The 16,714-nt window shown below is 41.4% G+C and overlaps 1 protein-coding gene across 4 annotated transcripts in view; it reads right to left on the reverse strand.

Moving 5' to 3' along the window:
• plxna1b (plexin A1b) overlaps positions 1-16,714 on the reverse strand; it is a 184,468-nt gene that overhangs the window by 94,810 nt on the left and 72,944 nt on the right. For all 4 annotated transcript variants that reach the window (XM_080892383.1, XM_080892381.1, XM_080892382.1 and 1 more), the window contains exon 4: positions 1,389-1,529. In XM_080892383.1, the coding sequence (XP_080748509.1) occupies positions 1,389-1,529 (141 nt within the window). The remainder of the gene's footprint in view (positions 1-1,388; positions 1,530-16,714) is intronic.

Consider the following 16,714-nt stretch of genomic DNA (forward strand, 5'->3'; position numbering starts at 1 on the left):
ATTAAAAAGAGCAGCACATCCCACAGCTCATGTTCCTTTCTTCTGTGCTCCTATGGTCAGGATTATAATCAGAAACCCTATAGGTATGTTCCTATAGGGTGCAAGGTGTGTATACATGTCCATACTGTATGTGTTGCACTGAGTGAATCAATTTAATGGGAATGAACTTCTTTGACTATAAGTTAAGTTTCCTGAAGTAGACGAACTTGGTGTTGTATCTTGCCCCAGCGTGCAGCTGGGTTCGGTGACGAGCAGCTATCGAACTGATGGATGATTGTGATGATGGGGTGTGTGTGTGCAGATGGAGCCTCACATATGTCATCAAAAGGTCATCTGGCTTGAACAGAGGTATCTTCAGCCAGGACACACAGGGCTGTGATATAACATACTGTTACACTCATAGCACAATCTGCATTTAAAAAAATTTATCTACCAAGCCCCAGCCATGGCAGTGGTTATACAGTGACCATTGATGATCCCACTGGGTGTCAAACAGGCAAAGAATGTTTCCATTTTATGGCCTGACTTTGATTTAAGCCACCTACAGAATCAGCACCTCTGAAAAAGCCTCTCACAGAGCAGACCTCAGATACATCTCACCCATTTTCAATTCGACAGCCTATTTTAGGTCTATTAAATACAGACATATTCCCATCATGTACAACCCCTTTTTTTCTTTCCCCCTCCCTCTCGTTTTGCTTCCTTCACTCACCACACTAATGAGACAGAAGAAAAAAAACAAAAAAAACAACAACCAGGGAGCAGCTGGAAATGGGGAGCAGCAGAGATACGACATGCTCTCTCTGCCTCCTCCCCAATCCCCCCAACCCCTTCCTCTCCTCACCATCACACTAGAGAAAGCCTTCACCAGAAGAAGAGTGCGCGCACACACACACACACACACCCCCCCATCTGACCTATAACTCTCCCTGCACTCCCCATGTATGTAATGTCTGGCTTATTAGCAAGCCATCATGGTGGCGATGTTTGTAGCTGGTGTGAATGTGTGTTGGTGTGCAATGAAATCCAGTGGGGATGATTTGTGTGAGTACAGAGAATGAGTGTAGAGTTGGTAGGAATGTCAAAATATGCACAAGGGAAGTGTGTTCTGGACATTTAGTAACAGGCTGCTCTACAGGAACTATTCAAACATGCAACACAACAAAAATAAATGTTAGTATTTATGAGTATGTACCTTTGGCAAATACTGAATAGTCAGGTGCTGGATATGGAGAATTTGAATCCTAAAAACTCTTACATGTATCACAAGTAAGAGTTTTAAAAAGTATGTTGTCCCAGCAGACACTATGTCGAAAAAGTATTGCAATGGCAACATGTCTGCTGGGACTGAATGTGTGTCCTAGTGTATTTGTTGGACATGAACTCACCTGTCTGTCAGTCAAAGTGTAGATGTACTGCTGGTCTGGGCTGAACAGCATGTCTCTCAGTAAGGGACTTCCTCCTTCACTTACGGTCACCTTCTCGTATAGCACTGCTGGACGGCTGGCGTTTATGGAGTTAACCAAGATCTGCAAAAAAGAAACACACGGGAAAACTCATTTGGATATGAAAACAATAAAAAGATGATGCAGAAAAGTGATGTACATGAATACAGCAATAATATCAGACAGCAGCTGCTTAAAAAACCCCGTGCTTTTACAGTAGAAACCCTTGAAGCTAAATAAAAATAACTTGTTGCTTGTAGAGAAATGATGCAGCGTTAATCCAAGTGGACCATTGATGCACAATAAAAATAAACACACGCTTAATTCCTCTAGATTTGCCGCACAAATAAAGGAAATAAAATGGTGACAAATTTATCTTCATTTTCACATCTCCCTTTAAATATCCATGCTAAATAAATAAATAAATAAATAAATAAATAAATAAATAAAGTACACTCAAGCTGCACTTTTTTCTACAAACCAAAGTTCAAACACACTAAAGTGTCTATGGATGTTGTTCCAGCTGGTGAAATAAGCTGATTTCACGTCAACAGTAACAGGTGGTAGTTATTATAAGGTGGGAGGCATGAAATTATCAAAATTTTGGAAAAAGGTTGAGAGCACCTGTTCTACAGAGCTATGTAAAAGGCTTAATTGAAAGGTTGTGTTAATAGCAGTATTGAGTCTCGTATAATTATTGCGAACACAGATGTGATTACAGAGGTAGATGCATGGAAGGGAACAATATTGACAGGATGGTGCTGTTATCATGACTATAGACATCTTTTGTTCAGCACCTGGGAGGAATAAACTTTAAAAATTATGAGCAAAAAATAAAAAAAGTTAAGTATGAAAACAGTGTGGTCCTGTATAATGATAGAAAGCATAACAGTGAGTCACATCTCTGCATGTGAACAACAACCTGATCACCCAAAGCACCTGTAGACAAATATAATACAGAGCAACCAAGTCAGCATATGCACAAACATGCACGTGAACGGATGCTCAAATTTTTCTTTGTGAGTTTTGGCAAATAATTTGCCAAGATATGGAAAGTAATGGAGCAGATACAAGATAGGAGATTGGCTTGCTGGCGTGGCTGTGAGCCAAAGTCATCTCAGCAGCAAATGAAAAGTACAAAGCAGCGGGGGGGAGGGCAAGTATCAGCTCTCCATTACCGAGCTTTGTCGACTCGCACTGCTATCAGCCCACAGTGACAAGGGAAGGACAGCAGGCAATGACTAGCTGGAAAATGATACTAAATTCACACACTGACAAATAGGTTCACATCCAGATAGATGAAAGAATGATAAGATGACAACCCACACACCAAGTGATAGATATGCAAGCACTAGTTTGATTGAGATATATATATATGCACACACACAGGAAAAAGAAACGTGGGTGAACAATGAACACACTTTGTGATGAAAAAAAAATTATTTACAGTTTTGCCAAAAGAAACCAAGGGCAACAAATCCCATTATCGCTCTCTGCTGTGTGCGTGTACGCATGTGTGTATGAGTGTGTGTGCCAAAGAGAAGGGGAGAGAGAGATAGTGAGATAGAGTGAAAGAAAGAGCTCATAAGGCTGTGATAAAGCTCTGGAGATGAGAGGAAATATGGATGTTATTATCTAGATAATAGGCCCGTAAACAAAGGATACATTTCATTCACGGATGGTTCGCATCTAGACGAGTTTGCACACGCACACAAACACACATACCAGCACATAAGGCAACACAATTTTTAAGTGCAGACAACCAGAATAAAGAAAAACAGCTGCTGATGCACACAGAGGTGAAAGAATAGCTTTTGTTCTGTGCCCTCTATGTATCATTTTTTCCCACTCCCTTAAAAAAAATGAGACATTTCCATTGGCAGCCATATCTATCTCTGGATCCGGCACCCAAGTCCAGTTCACTGGCTAATGACCAGTCTGAGCCTACACTGGTTTTGCACACACAAATGCAATATACCACAGAGAATGTACGTCTGTCTTTCTGACAGCCTTCCTATCTTCTGTTTGCATCCATCTGCTTGTCAGTCTGTGCAAAATCCAGCCTGCAAAATCCCCAAGTTAAAAACCAGTCTCTTTGCTGGTTTTAATATCAGCTTAGAAACAGGGACTGAAACATTGAATCTGACAAATAACACCTTTTCCCCCCTCATCTTTGTTCTGCTCAGGTTTTCCCCCTCTCAGGATGCAGTTCATCTACAGTGCTAACATAAAAAAAAAAAAAGTAGTGTGCAGAGAGAAACAACGGTGAGAAAGATAGAAAACAGAAGAGTGGGTGAGTGAGAGTGGGTGACCTGCGGGGGGAGAGAGGAAAAAAAAAAAAAGGTAATAAATCATTTCAAATCAATTCATTCCACAAGTGCAGAGTGCGAGGCTGCCCAGAGTTACAGGAAGAGAACAAAAGACTATGGAATATATAAGCTGAACAGATGGATGGAGGAATGGATAGATGGATGGGATACTTAAAGAAGATCTAATTCAATCAAACTGAGCTGCTATGTCTGGAATTCGAGGTTACGCTTTAATAACAAGGTTAACATGGCAGGGTCTGTGCATTTAGAAGGGTTTAAAGCTAATACAAGGGCTAAGTGTGTACAAATACGTGTGAAGATTCCTGTGTGGGTGTCCAAGCTCAACGCCAGCGTGCATACGGCTTGATTTTCAATTGATCTACAAGCATTTGTAGAGTGATAACATGTAGAGATGTTTTCTCACACATATATAAAAATCACAGATTTATGTTTGCATCAGCTTGCATGCACAGCTCTTTGTGTGTGCCTATAAGCTAAGTCAAGAAATCAATGCAATTGTCAGTAGTCAAGCGGGAAGCTGTTGCTGTCTGATTGTGTCCTCTGTATTGCTTAGCTTACCATTAAGTCCTTGATGGATGAATCTACAGAATGATGCTGTGCTTGTATTTTCAAAACAAGCCCCATCTCTACTCTCTACATGTATAATGTAACGTTAATAGACTTTAAACACATTAAAGGCACTGTCTTAAGCAACGGTGAGGGAAAGCAGTAAGAGGAGACAGTAGAGAGAGGAAATGATGCGGCACAAACGCTGCTGGAAATGAACCTTAGTCTTTGTCTTTCTGTGGTTCTGACGTAAACAGTCTATAACCTGACATTTCATAACTTTCTTAAGTGCTATTCAGAGTACCTCCATGACCAAAATAGGCATTCCTTCCTGTAGTGATAATGTTTTGTCAGCTAAAATAACTGAGAATACATAGAAGTGAAGAGAAGATGTTTTTACTACATCTGTTCCATGAGGAAGAAAAAAAAAAAGGAAAACAGTGGTTTTACAACACAGAAAACAAATCTGAATTCTAATATTTAAATCATTAAATAAGAGACAACTTAAACGTCTAGTGTATCCATAAATTTCTAACCTTCCCCAAAAACTATTTTTACAACACTGATACTTCTCCCTCTGGCAACGTGTCGCTTGATATTCAAAAACCATGCATAATCCCTGTATCAGAAGATGAGATTGTAACCAAATAAACCAACAATTTACCAGCTCCATACTGAAACATTCCAAACAACCACCTATCTCTCATCATCCTGCAACATCTAATATCCATTTTTTTCCTGTTCTATGATCATTAACATCTCTCTCAACCTGCCAATCCATCCAAAAGCCCCTAATGCTGGGTTTATCTGTGCCAGGCAGGCCTGGTTTGCTCTGATAGATACATGGGATAGCTAGCTGGTGATAAGGAAGGTGGGGGTATGAGGGTAAAGAAGCTGGATGATAAGACAGTAGCACGTCAGTGAGAATGATGCCTGTCATTGGCTCAAGTGACAACTGATGAAGCTAGTGTACATAAGAGATGTAAAGATTCAGAAAGAGGCAGACACCATAAGATGCCTTCTATTGTGTACAGAATAAAATGCAGAAAGAGACTCAGAAAGGCTGCAGGAAACAGGGGAGTAAAGATGGGTGGAGGAGAAGAGGCACAAATTTTCATATAAGCATCTGTCTTAAACTGTCGCTTTAAGTATTAAGTCTGACTACAAGTGAGAGGGAAATCACTTAAAAAGAAGGCAAAAAAGGACATCAAATGCCTCAAGACTGTAATTAGCATCACAAGGAGTGGAACTAAACAGACTGGTCCAGGTGTTCCCAGGTCTGTCTGAGAGTTGTAACACTTCAGCAAGACCACGGACTCTGGATAATGGCTTTGACATTTCAGAGCAGATTCGGAGAAGTGAGTGAACATAAAGCTTGGCTCACTAATAGCATGAAGCAGCACACAAACCACACCGCCACAGACACCACATCTAAAGAAGGGTAAACTTGGCATAACTAGGTCCATGCATTCATACATAATGGCTGCAAGCCCCACATTCCTGACTTTGATGTGATGTGGGCCCCCAAGTGAATGTGCATGTGTGTGTTTATGGGGCCCCACCGAAGTAGGCCCTCTACAGAACAAAGGGAAATGAAAGAAAGTGTTAAATGGGTGAGGAACCGAACAAAAGATTGGTATGCACCCACAATCCCTGGACAGTAGGGGTATGATAAAGAGGTTGAAGAGCAAACAAGAGACTTGTGCACCTCAGTGATTCTGTATTCTTGGCTAGCAAGCTCATTTTACAGCCTACCCTACCACACAATACAAAGCAACTGTGCCTCATTTAATTTCCCACTCAGCCAAATTAACTAATACAATAGCCCAACCACAATTTACTGGACACTAGAGTAACCTAATGCCCGCTTCTTGCAAACACCTCTCAAACCTTTTTCCCTTCTTTCAGCACTTTTGTTTCTCCGAGTCGGGGCTTTCAGATAAAGACCTGAAATCACTCACTTCCTATCGCGTAGTGAGCTTGGCAGAACTTGAGCGCAGCACGACACAAAACAAATATATCTGTTGTTCTCGAGTGGCAGCAGTCATCAGAAAACACACAATTTACTCCTTGATGCGTGTGTGTCTGTGTGCATGTGTGTTTAATGGACTATTGCATTGTTTTCTGTTTCAGAAACAGCAGGAGGATGTTGGCCCTAAGGAAGCACTGGACCCTCTAAACTGTACACTCAAAACAAAAACATCTATACTGGGTTACTGGGAAGCAGTACACTCTATTGTATTTTAGTTACCATGCATTGTTAGAGAAAACAGAGCATCCATTCAGTGTGTACAAATGGTTTCAATGGAATAAACAGTTTTATCTTCCACCAAAAAATAAAATAAAACAAAACCCTTCTGGAGATTTAGTTATGTGTGTATGGCTGACTGTGAAGTAGTATGAAGCTGGGAGCAGATGGAACATCACACATGAGTGACTGATGGCCCTGATGCTTCTATGGGACAAATCCCACTTCACCACACACAGACACACACATATACATACACACCATAGGCAGCCAACACACATAGAAGCCCTGAGCAAACCTTTACCATATGTGGGTCAGACAGTCATACCAAACAGCCTTTTCTTTAAGAGAGCCAAGACAGACAAAGAGCTATGGTGACAATGATGGAGGTGGTGTACCCTCAAACACATGTACAGACACACACGAGCTCTGTGTGTCTGCTATCATAACACTGTATGTCTGGAACGGCTTATTTTAAGGTCTGGGAGGGAGAGCAGACACAAACATGGGTTTTTATTCAAAAAGAAGCTTTATTGGTGCAGAATGATTAAACAATGTTATTTGTATTTGCGGGAAAGTTAGTAAAAGGAAGTCTTACTCGCTTCTGGATATTACTTATTCATGTAGGTTTATTTATATAGATAGACAGTACGAGCACCCAAAAGGCTTAACAACCTAGATTAAGGGAAAGAAAAGGCAACAAAGGCAGTGTGCCTCAAAAATGCAATAACTAGCTGCAGCTCCCAGACAAAAACACACACTCCCACACTTCACTAGTACGCCAGCAATTCTTCCACACACCACCACACCCTAGCACAGGTTTCCTACCCAGTTTCGATTTCCATTTAAAAAGTCCCAGACTAGATTTTTCATGGCCACATTTGTGAGCGAGTACACAGTGCTAGATGTTTATTATGTAAAAAGTTTTAAAATCTATACTATGTGGGCTATTATGTTGTCAAATATCAGCCAGAACACTAGTTGAACGGACTATCCCTCACATAAAGCAATTAACTTTAAACCCCAGATGGCAGATCTGTGTAGGCGTTTTCACTCAGTTGCATGCCATGACGTCTTGCCTTCTCCCTAGAAAAACCACTAACTGTATGATCAGTTTATATTTACAAATCCTACATTTTACATTTTGGGGGGGGGGGGGGGGGGGGGAAACAATAGGCACAGCGGTCTGGGAACAAAATCTTTAACACATTTTGTTTTTAACAGACCTCAAAATAACTCAAATGAAATTCTATACTTTGGAACCTTGTTAGCAACAATAAATCACACATCGTCAAATCTCCTTTTACTTAGAAGCACAAAGAATTCTGGGTATTTCAAGCGCTTGTCTATCACTGTTCCAACTTGAACGAAAAACAGAGTTATTTTAAGCTTTTTTAATGTTTTTTTGTACATTTATGATCTTACACCACAGCACTTGTGTTTTTGTTTTTTCTAAGCTGCACCTGACACGTTCCATCAAGGATACTGAAGCTCACGCTTTACAGTCGATGAAGTCAAATATGTAGCTCTGCAATCTGATTCTGTCATATCAGGTTACTTGCTTTGCCAAATCTTATCAACCGTCTTTGGTATTCGTCCACATGTCTACACCATGGTTATTCATGTGTGAGCCAGTGGCCTTTCACCAGCAGTACTCCCCAAAAGGTCACACACTCGCACACGTGTGCACACACACATCTACAGCTGCAGAAACATGTAACAGGCTGTGGAGGAAGAGGAGGGGAGAAAACACAAAAGGAAAAAAGAAAAGGAACAAAACGTCCAAGCCACATGTGGTATCTCTCTCCTAGAGCACATGTGTGCATACAATAACATGAAAGTAGGACATGGAGATAGAAAGTGAGCTGCTTTAAGAGCAAATTAAAGCTATTCATCATTGTTGATGCCTTTTAATCCTCACGCTTGCTGAAATTAAAAGCCCTAGTCATTGTTATATCCTTTACTTCTCTGCCAATACATTGCTCTCCTTTTCCTTAATTCATCTATCACGCATTCTTACTCCCATTTCATCTTTCCTTCTTCATACCGTCTCCTTTCTTCCTCTTTTCACCCTCTGAATTAAATGCCTTTAGCTAACAGTCGTCAGATAAGTGTGTGTAGCGAGTTGCTAGACACGGCACAGCGGCAGCATTTCATCTTCCAACCATCACTAAATCACACTAACTCAATCATCTGCATCTCCACGCGCGCGCACACATACATACGCACACAAGGCTGAGAGCGTGAGAAGCCCTGCATCTAGAGAGGTGCTTTACTATGACTGATTTTATCAGCTGTCTTGCAAACGGGGGAAGAAATTGCACCACAACATTATCATATACAATAAGATGAGACTCGAAGATAGAGCTTTCCAATTGAATGCCTTTTTAGTGTCGCCATTCAAATGAGAAAAGACCTCCTCTTACATTGAGGCGAAACACAAATCCCTTATGGGATATCTCAACCAAAACAATATTAAACATTTACATCAAAGACTGCTGAGAGGATGTTTACGTTAAAGACAAAGTGCCTAGACTTAAGTCGAGATTTAATATTGATATGTTTACGAGTGTGTTCAAGCAAGAATGGCAACATGTTATAGGATTCCTGAAGTGACATTGGCATCTCCGGATGACTGCGAAGCCTCGAAGCCACTGAGAAACTGTGAGGAGCTCTGCTAACAAGCTGCTAGCCTCCAGACTTATCAGACATAGGAAGGTGGGAAAGTACACAAAGATCGGGAAGAGTGCTTAATGCAACCGGGTGTGGGGGGTGTGCATGTGGCTTTGAAGAGGGCAGTGAACCACATACAAACACAGGAAGAGATCAGCTGAACAACTCTGTTTGTATTGTGTGTGTGTGTGTGCGTAGGAATGTGGAAGGTTGTGTTTGTATGAAAGAAAGTGTATGTGCATACAAACTAAGTGAGGCAGTCTATCAATTTGCATGTGTAGCTGAGTGCTTGCGTGCAGTGAATACAAGCAAAGTGTGCAATTGTGTGCACAGAGTTAATCAACATCAGTCACAATAATAAGGCATCAATTAATAGCTGGAGAAAACACACAAAAAAAAAAATAATACACACACCCCCACTCTGATGTGACACTATGCAGCACCGCTTGACCCACCATTTATTAACTATATCAGCCATTCACTAGGATTACAGTGAATAGGACCTCATCTTCAGCTGTAATTACTAAGGTAGGTGTGTGTGCATGCATGTGTGTGTGTGTCTCTTCCTGTGGGAGAGCCAAAGTGATTACATGGCCACTGGTGCCTCTAATAACATCTTTTAGGGAGAGAGAGGAAGAAAGAGAGAGAGATGAGTGATTTCCATCTTTTCTGGGTAGGACCAGAATTATGGCAAGGAAATTCTATGGTGGTTAAGATGTGGGTCTGTTTTGACTGTGCTGCCATGTAAGAGTGTGTGCTTGCACGTGTGTGCGCGCGCGAGCAGATTTTTGTAATGGATGTAACACAAGAGGCTAATGGGAGCCACGCCAAAACTACACCTCAGTGTAATGTGTGCCAAACCATTCCTGGCCACAAATGCCTTCCTCTCCACAGCCCCTTTCATTTATTTCTCTCCCGCTCTGTTCATTTTATTTTACCCCTACCTAAAAGTTCCTCTGGGAGGAGTACTTTCTTCACTATAATCTTTTTCCCCCTCTTCTCTTTTGTGTTTAGACACTTCTCTACTTCCCTTAATCCTGACTTTTTTCTTCTTTTTTTAAAGGCCTTTCTCTCAACAGCATATTCCTCTTTTGCTTTTATTCAAAACACAGAAAAGTTAAACTCTTATTTGGCTCTCAAACATTGCAAACGCCCATAACAAGTAAAGAGCGAGCAAGAAAAGACTGGGAGAAGATGACATAAACAAAGTCTAAATGTGCACAGGGCACTAAATGGCACAAACCAGTGAAACCACAGCACTGTCAGCTGGCGACAGAGAAGATGTTTTAAATTAGGAGCAAAGTTACTGGTAACAATAGGAAGCTTGGTGGCTTAAATGAGAGGAGATTTGGAGGGCAGAGAAAAGCAGCGACAGAACACACACATACACGAATAAAGTCTGGCAGCTATAAAGGATGAGGAATGCAGATGGTGTTTAAAATGAGCTTTACCGCGTGGTTTGCAGTGATTTACAGCCGTGGTCGCCCATGTGTATGTATGTGGGCTTAATCAGTGAGTTGCAGGGTGCTAGCGTGGTAGACTTTTCATAGTGTTGTCCTGTAAGTGTAATGTAAGATAGACTTAACCATAACACACACACACACACACACACACTTTCATCTTAACCATCCTTTCTCTCTTTTCTTGCTCTTTTTTGTTTTTTCTTCTCTTGTTTAGTCTAGAAAATGTCAGACGAGTATCACGCTAACAGGTGTTTAAAGCCTTCTGACAATCCCAAATATACACAATGGCCAAAAAAAGAAGTAAAACATCACATTAAATAAACTGAAGACAGCAATTGTTTGACATTTTCCGTGTTAATCCAAGTTAACTTTCTGCACTTAGGGCTCGCTCTTTTTCCAAAGGTCAGCACCATCAAGACATCTTGCCATTTGTCAGCAAAACTGAATCTGAAAGTTCACCAAAGTTGAAACTGAGGGGAAAAAACTTGTTGCCCTGTGGGGAAATCCATAAGCTGTTGCAACAACAATGAAATGAACCAATTCCAATAAACACAGAGGTGACAAGGCCTTCAAACATTAACCGTTGAATAATATTTAAACACCCAAATCATGTTGTGATAGTTACTCCACCACAGGTTTTTGCCGGTGCCTATTCTGCTGTATGAGGTGGTCAAAAGTGCAAACTTGGGAGAATGAACAGTGTGTTAGGTTAAGAAATAGTTCTGTTTCTGCTGCGTGTGCTGGTTTCTGTATGAGAGGAGGAGGCACATTCCTGACGTGGCCGCCCTAATCCTACACTTCAATACAATCTTCTATTGCACACCAACCTATCAGCCTCTCTGTACATGTGCCAGTGAGTGCTTGTGAGCATGGTAATGCCTCTGTGTATGTAAAAACACCTCTGTGCACATTTACACTCACAGCCGGGCTTCCCCCTTTTTTTAAAATCATCATCTACCAACACTCCATATGTCAGGGAATAACTGCAAAGACATTGGCATGGCAACCTCAAAACAATCAGCTGAAGGAGGAACACAGAACGAGAAAAGAATGTGTGTCTGCGCGTGTGTGTGTGTGTGTCTGCATGCGTGCGTGTGTGTGTCTGCGCGTGTGTGTGTGTGTGTCTGCGCGTGTGTGCGTGTGTCTGCATGCGTGCGTGCGTGTGTCTGCATGCGTGCGTGCGTGCGTCTGCGTGCGTGCGTCTGCGTGCGTGCGTGCGTGCGTGCGTCTGCGTGCGTGCGTCTGCGTGCGTGCGTCTGCGTGCGTGCGTGCGTCTGCGTGCGTCTGCCTGCCATGTCTGAATGTTCTTACTTTTGAGTTTACAGGTGATGTGGTACATGATCTGTAGGTCTGGTGGGATTTCTGCCATTAGCTTGACACAGTTGAACTGTGTTATTGTTTGTCCAGCAGGAGGAATTTGTGATGGATGAGATTAAAGTTATTTCTGCAGAGTCTGGATGGGAAGAACGGTGTTTTAATAGTTTCAAAATGAAGATGTGATGAAGTATTTACTTGGCAATGAGTAAATTTAAAGAACTGGATTTTTGAAAGCACATATATGGCAGAGTTAGTTTTTTTGTATTTTTAAGTGATCTAGCACTAGGACTGTTCGATATAACGATATGCATCGGATGACGATATGAAAATGTCTATCGTTGTATTTTACGCTATCGTTTGCAAAATCAACTGTTTACGGCAATATTTTTTTTCATTGTTTTAATGGTCACTGTATAATTTCCCGAAGTTCTCTCTTCCTCTTATATTGAATATAGCCACACTACAGACGGACAAGCCATTGTTTTTATGCGTTGTCCTTAGCATCAACGACAGTAAAACGATCGCATGGCTCTGCCGTCCGCATGTTTATTTTCCACACAAACCTTTCACAATCAAGCTGAAGATCCTGTTCAGATTTTTCAAAATAAACTGAATCACGTGAAACAGAATGCAGAGTGTTTACGCATGAGAAGCTAAAAAGAGCCGTCAGGTGTTAAAAAACTAAAGCTTAGAACAGGCTTTTCCCCGCAGCACACCGTGTAATAAATACTCTCAGAGAAAATTGAGGCCGTTTCAACTTATGTAACACTCGACTCCAGGTACACGACACCCAGCTGAAAACACTTCACGCAAGTCGACTTGCCCGAGGTTCACAGAATTAGCTGAAAATGTAAAATTTTTGTGATATACATCGTTATCGGGACGATAAATGTCTTATATCGGGATATGAGATTTTAATCGCACAGCCCTCTCTAGCACTGCTGTTTCCGTTAAGTGAAAGGAACTCATGCTCTTTCTCCACCCAAGCAAAGACAACATTGGGTTCTGTCTGAAACCCAAAGCCTGACACAGCAGTATGGTGAGACCAAACTGAAACATTAACTTTCCCCAACCAGCTTTTATACCATCTCTCTTTTCTCTTTTCCCAGGTGAGGCCACCCACTTTTCCCCCAGATTACCAACTCTTGTTTGGGGATAAGCCAGAGAAGAATGTCCCTGGCTTGGGTTTAGCCCTGCTGCTGGGAATTCACCTCTGAAATTAAAGGAGGAGAATGCAAGAAGAACTGGGAAGGCTGCCACAAGCAGGAGTCAGAGCAATGTGCCTCCCAATACACCCTTTCAACACTTTTTCTTTCACTGATTCATCTCTGTGTTGTTCATTCAGCGCTTTCTCTCTTTACATTTTTATTTCTCACTCCATCTCATAGCTTTGTTCCCATTAATTTCCCCAACTCCCTCCCTGCTGGACCATTCTGCACTCCTAGTGTGCCGTAATGGCCCATAGGGAAAGCCTTGGCTGCTGCCCACCAAATACAACAAGCATGACTGATTCAAGAGCCAAATGACTGGACTGGACTGGACTGGACTGGACAGAGGGGAGAGGAAATGTTGTTCTCTATCTGAATATGAGGGGGGGGGGGGGGGTGCGTGAAACTCCAATAAAAGCTGAAATGAAACAATTAAACAACTCAAGGATCTGAAAGACAGAAGTCGAGACAAAAAACAAAAAAAAACAAAACGAACCAAACCAAACACAAACACACATGCACACACACACCTATACCTCAACATTATTTAAACACTACACCGTTATGTGTGTGAGAGCAACAGAGGAGAAGGGCAGAGGAGTAGAAAACACACAGTGACATTTACCAGATGTCCTAGGCATGTGTAGAGAGAGGCACACACGCTGAAACAACTAGCTACTTGATCCTTTATATTATACATGAAATGACACCAGTGGAAACAGGATGAGGATGATACATTTTTGACATTTCCTCCATCCTAGACTGCAAAATGTTCAAAACATTTCCCAATATCTTAACATTTTAACTAAAACAATTCGAATTCTCTTGCAAACAGACCATTTTTAGTGCAAATTTCCAACTAAAGCCAACACACAAGTCAGTATGTGTAACAGTAAATATAACTACAGTTTGAGGAAAGGAGGTGGGGTTTTAAAAAGTCGAAGTTTTGCGTCGGTATTTTAAAAAGTTGCTAGGTTTGTTCTCAGTTCCTGTTTGGTAAGTTTTCAGTTGGTTTGAGTTAGTTGGAAAAACATATTGAACCTTGTTATCAGTCATGTAGACTAATGGCAGAATAAGTGAAGAGTAGAGTAACAAGAAAAGGTAGAAACATTAAAGCACTTGAGATGTTTGCTGAGGGAAGGAGAGAGAGGATGGGATGGGATGGGAAGGAAGGGTGGGACACCCTCCGCTCAGGAGCAGACAATGAAGACAGACTTAGCACACTGTAACCACTACACTGTAACACTGTGTGATTAAATGAACCAAAATACTGGTTGATGACAGCAGCTGTGCTGTCAGATCGGCTACTGGCATTTAAAATGAGTCACAAGTCTGCTGCTGGATATGATTGGATAGTCTATTGGTAATAGCTGCTAATCAATTGGATGATGTAAAAAAACACAGAGAATTGCCCAAGCTCATCTATACGGGGTGCTGCCCTGTGTTGTAGCACATCTCAACAGTGAAGGGGGGTGAGGTAAATATAAAACACCAGAGAGCATATGTTGTATTCCTCCCAATGAGAAGAGCTGTAGGGTAATAAATTATTAACGCGCACTTCCCAGTTGATGAAAAGCAATGACAGGTACACACAACCTGGAAGCAAGAACAGCTTTGCTGCCTCTGGACTTTGCTGACTAGACTCCTTGTGAGATTCTATATGTAGGCTTCAAGCATGGTGTGCTACACTTAAATAACATCTATTAATACCGCCACTGCTCAACTAGAGGCACTTTACACTACCTTATGTAACCACAGAGGGCACAGATAGGGACTGACTATAGCTATATAAGGAAACATAACACACAACAGCAGCACAACAGACTCCACACACTGCCTTTGGTAGGGATGCACCAACCTGACGTTTTGAGTCCAGATACTGATACAGATAGCTTGGCTTTGTGTACCAGTTGACACAGAGCACTGATCTGATACCAGTTTTAAATTAATAAGCTGTTTCTTCACTGAGCCAAACAAACTTATCTTGGCCTGATCTGACTAAAGAATGTGCTCCTAATACACCTCAGGCTTTTTTCCATGTTCTTAAGCATAATGTAATCTTGCAGTTTTATGCCAACAAGCAAGAAAAGGCTCTTTTTGGATGTCGTCCACACATGATGCAATGCTCTTTGTATTTTCTGCACCGTCACTTAAATTCTGACTTTCAGTGATAACCTCTGTGCCAAGTCTGAAGCACTTGTGTGTCTAAATTCCACAAATGCATGTGTGCGGCCTGCTTTTAAAAGGATTTTCCACTGCAGTTATGACATGTTACTGTGGCTTATTCCACACCACCTCACTAGTAGTGTAACTGCATCTGGACTGATTTCTAGATCATCACTTTTTTTCTTTAAAACATGACTTTGTCAAATTCTTCGCATCACAATCAGATGTCTTATATCCACTGGCAATTCTTTCCTCTCTTTCCAACTTTCCATGTTGAGCCATTTCCAGTCTGGTGATAGGTGGTCACAGCTCATTTAAGACCCTAGCTTATGAAATTAAGCTAACTGGAATCACAGGAGTACTCTGCTGTGGTAACAGGTTTTTTAAAGCTATCACATGTGTATTTACTTTTGTTGTGATTTCTTTGGCTGTTTCAACTTTGGGTTCTTTTGCACTTTAAATATATTCTCTGATTTGTAGCTTTGTTGGTCCTATAGAAATGCCATTTGATATTTAAGTAATACTTATGAGTACAGTCACTTCTGTAATATAATACAAGTATTATGTACAAACACAAAAACACAAGCCAGCAAGCAGGCTCAGATACACTCCAGGCATGCCATAGCAGCAGTGCTTGAGCAGCTGGTGCGACCAGGTGGAAGACAGATGCCCCGCCTCTGGTTTGGCCTATAGCCATGGTAACAAAATGGGGCCTGACCAATGGCTGCAGTCTCTCAGGAGAAGGTTGGGAGGGGTTTGGTTGACACCCAAAGCTATCCAGATGATATGGCCCACCCACGTTCAACCACATTGCTGCCAAATTATGACAATTTAGAAGCTGTAAATGACTTGCTGTATCCTTCTGTGGGTGCCTAATTTCATCCAGGGCTGGGCTACAGTCATACAATTACAATGAACAGATTTGGCAACATTTATAAACACAGGGGCAGTACTAAGCAAACAAGAAACTTATTGTTTGACAACTTTGTTCTTGTTCATCAGTCTTTTGTTTCAAAATGTTTGTTTCCCACATGAAGAAAACTGAGTTTATGTGATTTACAGCACCCAAAACCAGAGCTACAATATTATCTTCAAAGGCCTGAACTTAAAGCAGTCACACAGGGTCAAAGAACAAAACAGACAGAAGGGCAGTGATGAAAACAGAGGATAAAAGGAGGAATGATAAATGAGGAAAAGAGAAGAAAGTTCAAGAGAAATTTAGTGAGAGCGCTTCTGATACCAATGGTTACTGGCTGTCATTTACTAACACATTATCTGTGTATGACTGTGCTGCTCTGTTTCAATGAGGTGCACAAAC

The sequence above is a fragment of the Rhamphochromis sp. 'chilingali' genome (genome assembly GCF_963969265.1).
Source record: "Rhamphochromis sp. 'chilingali' genome assembly, chromosome: 9".
In the NCBI taxonomy this organism is placed as follows: domain Eukaryota; kingdom Metazoa; phylum Chordata; class Actinopteri; order Cichliformes; family Cichlidae; genus Rhamphochromis; species Rhamphochromis sp. 'chilingali'.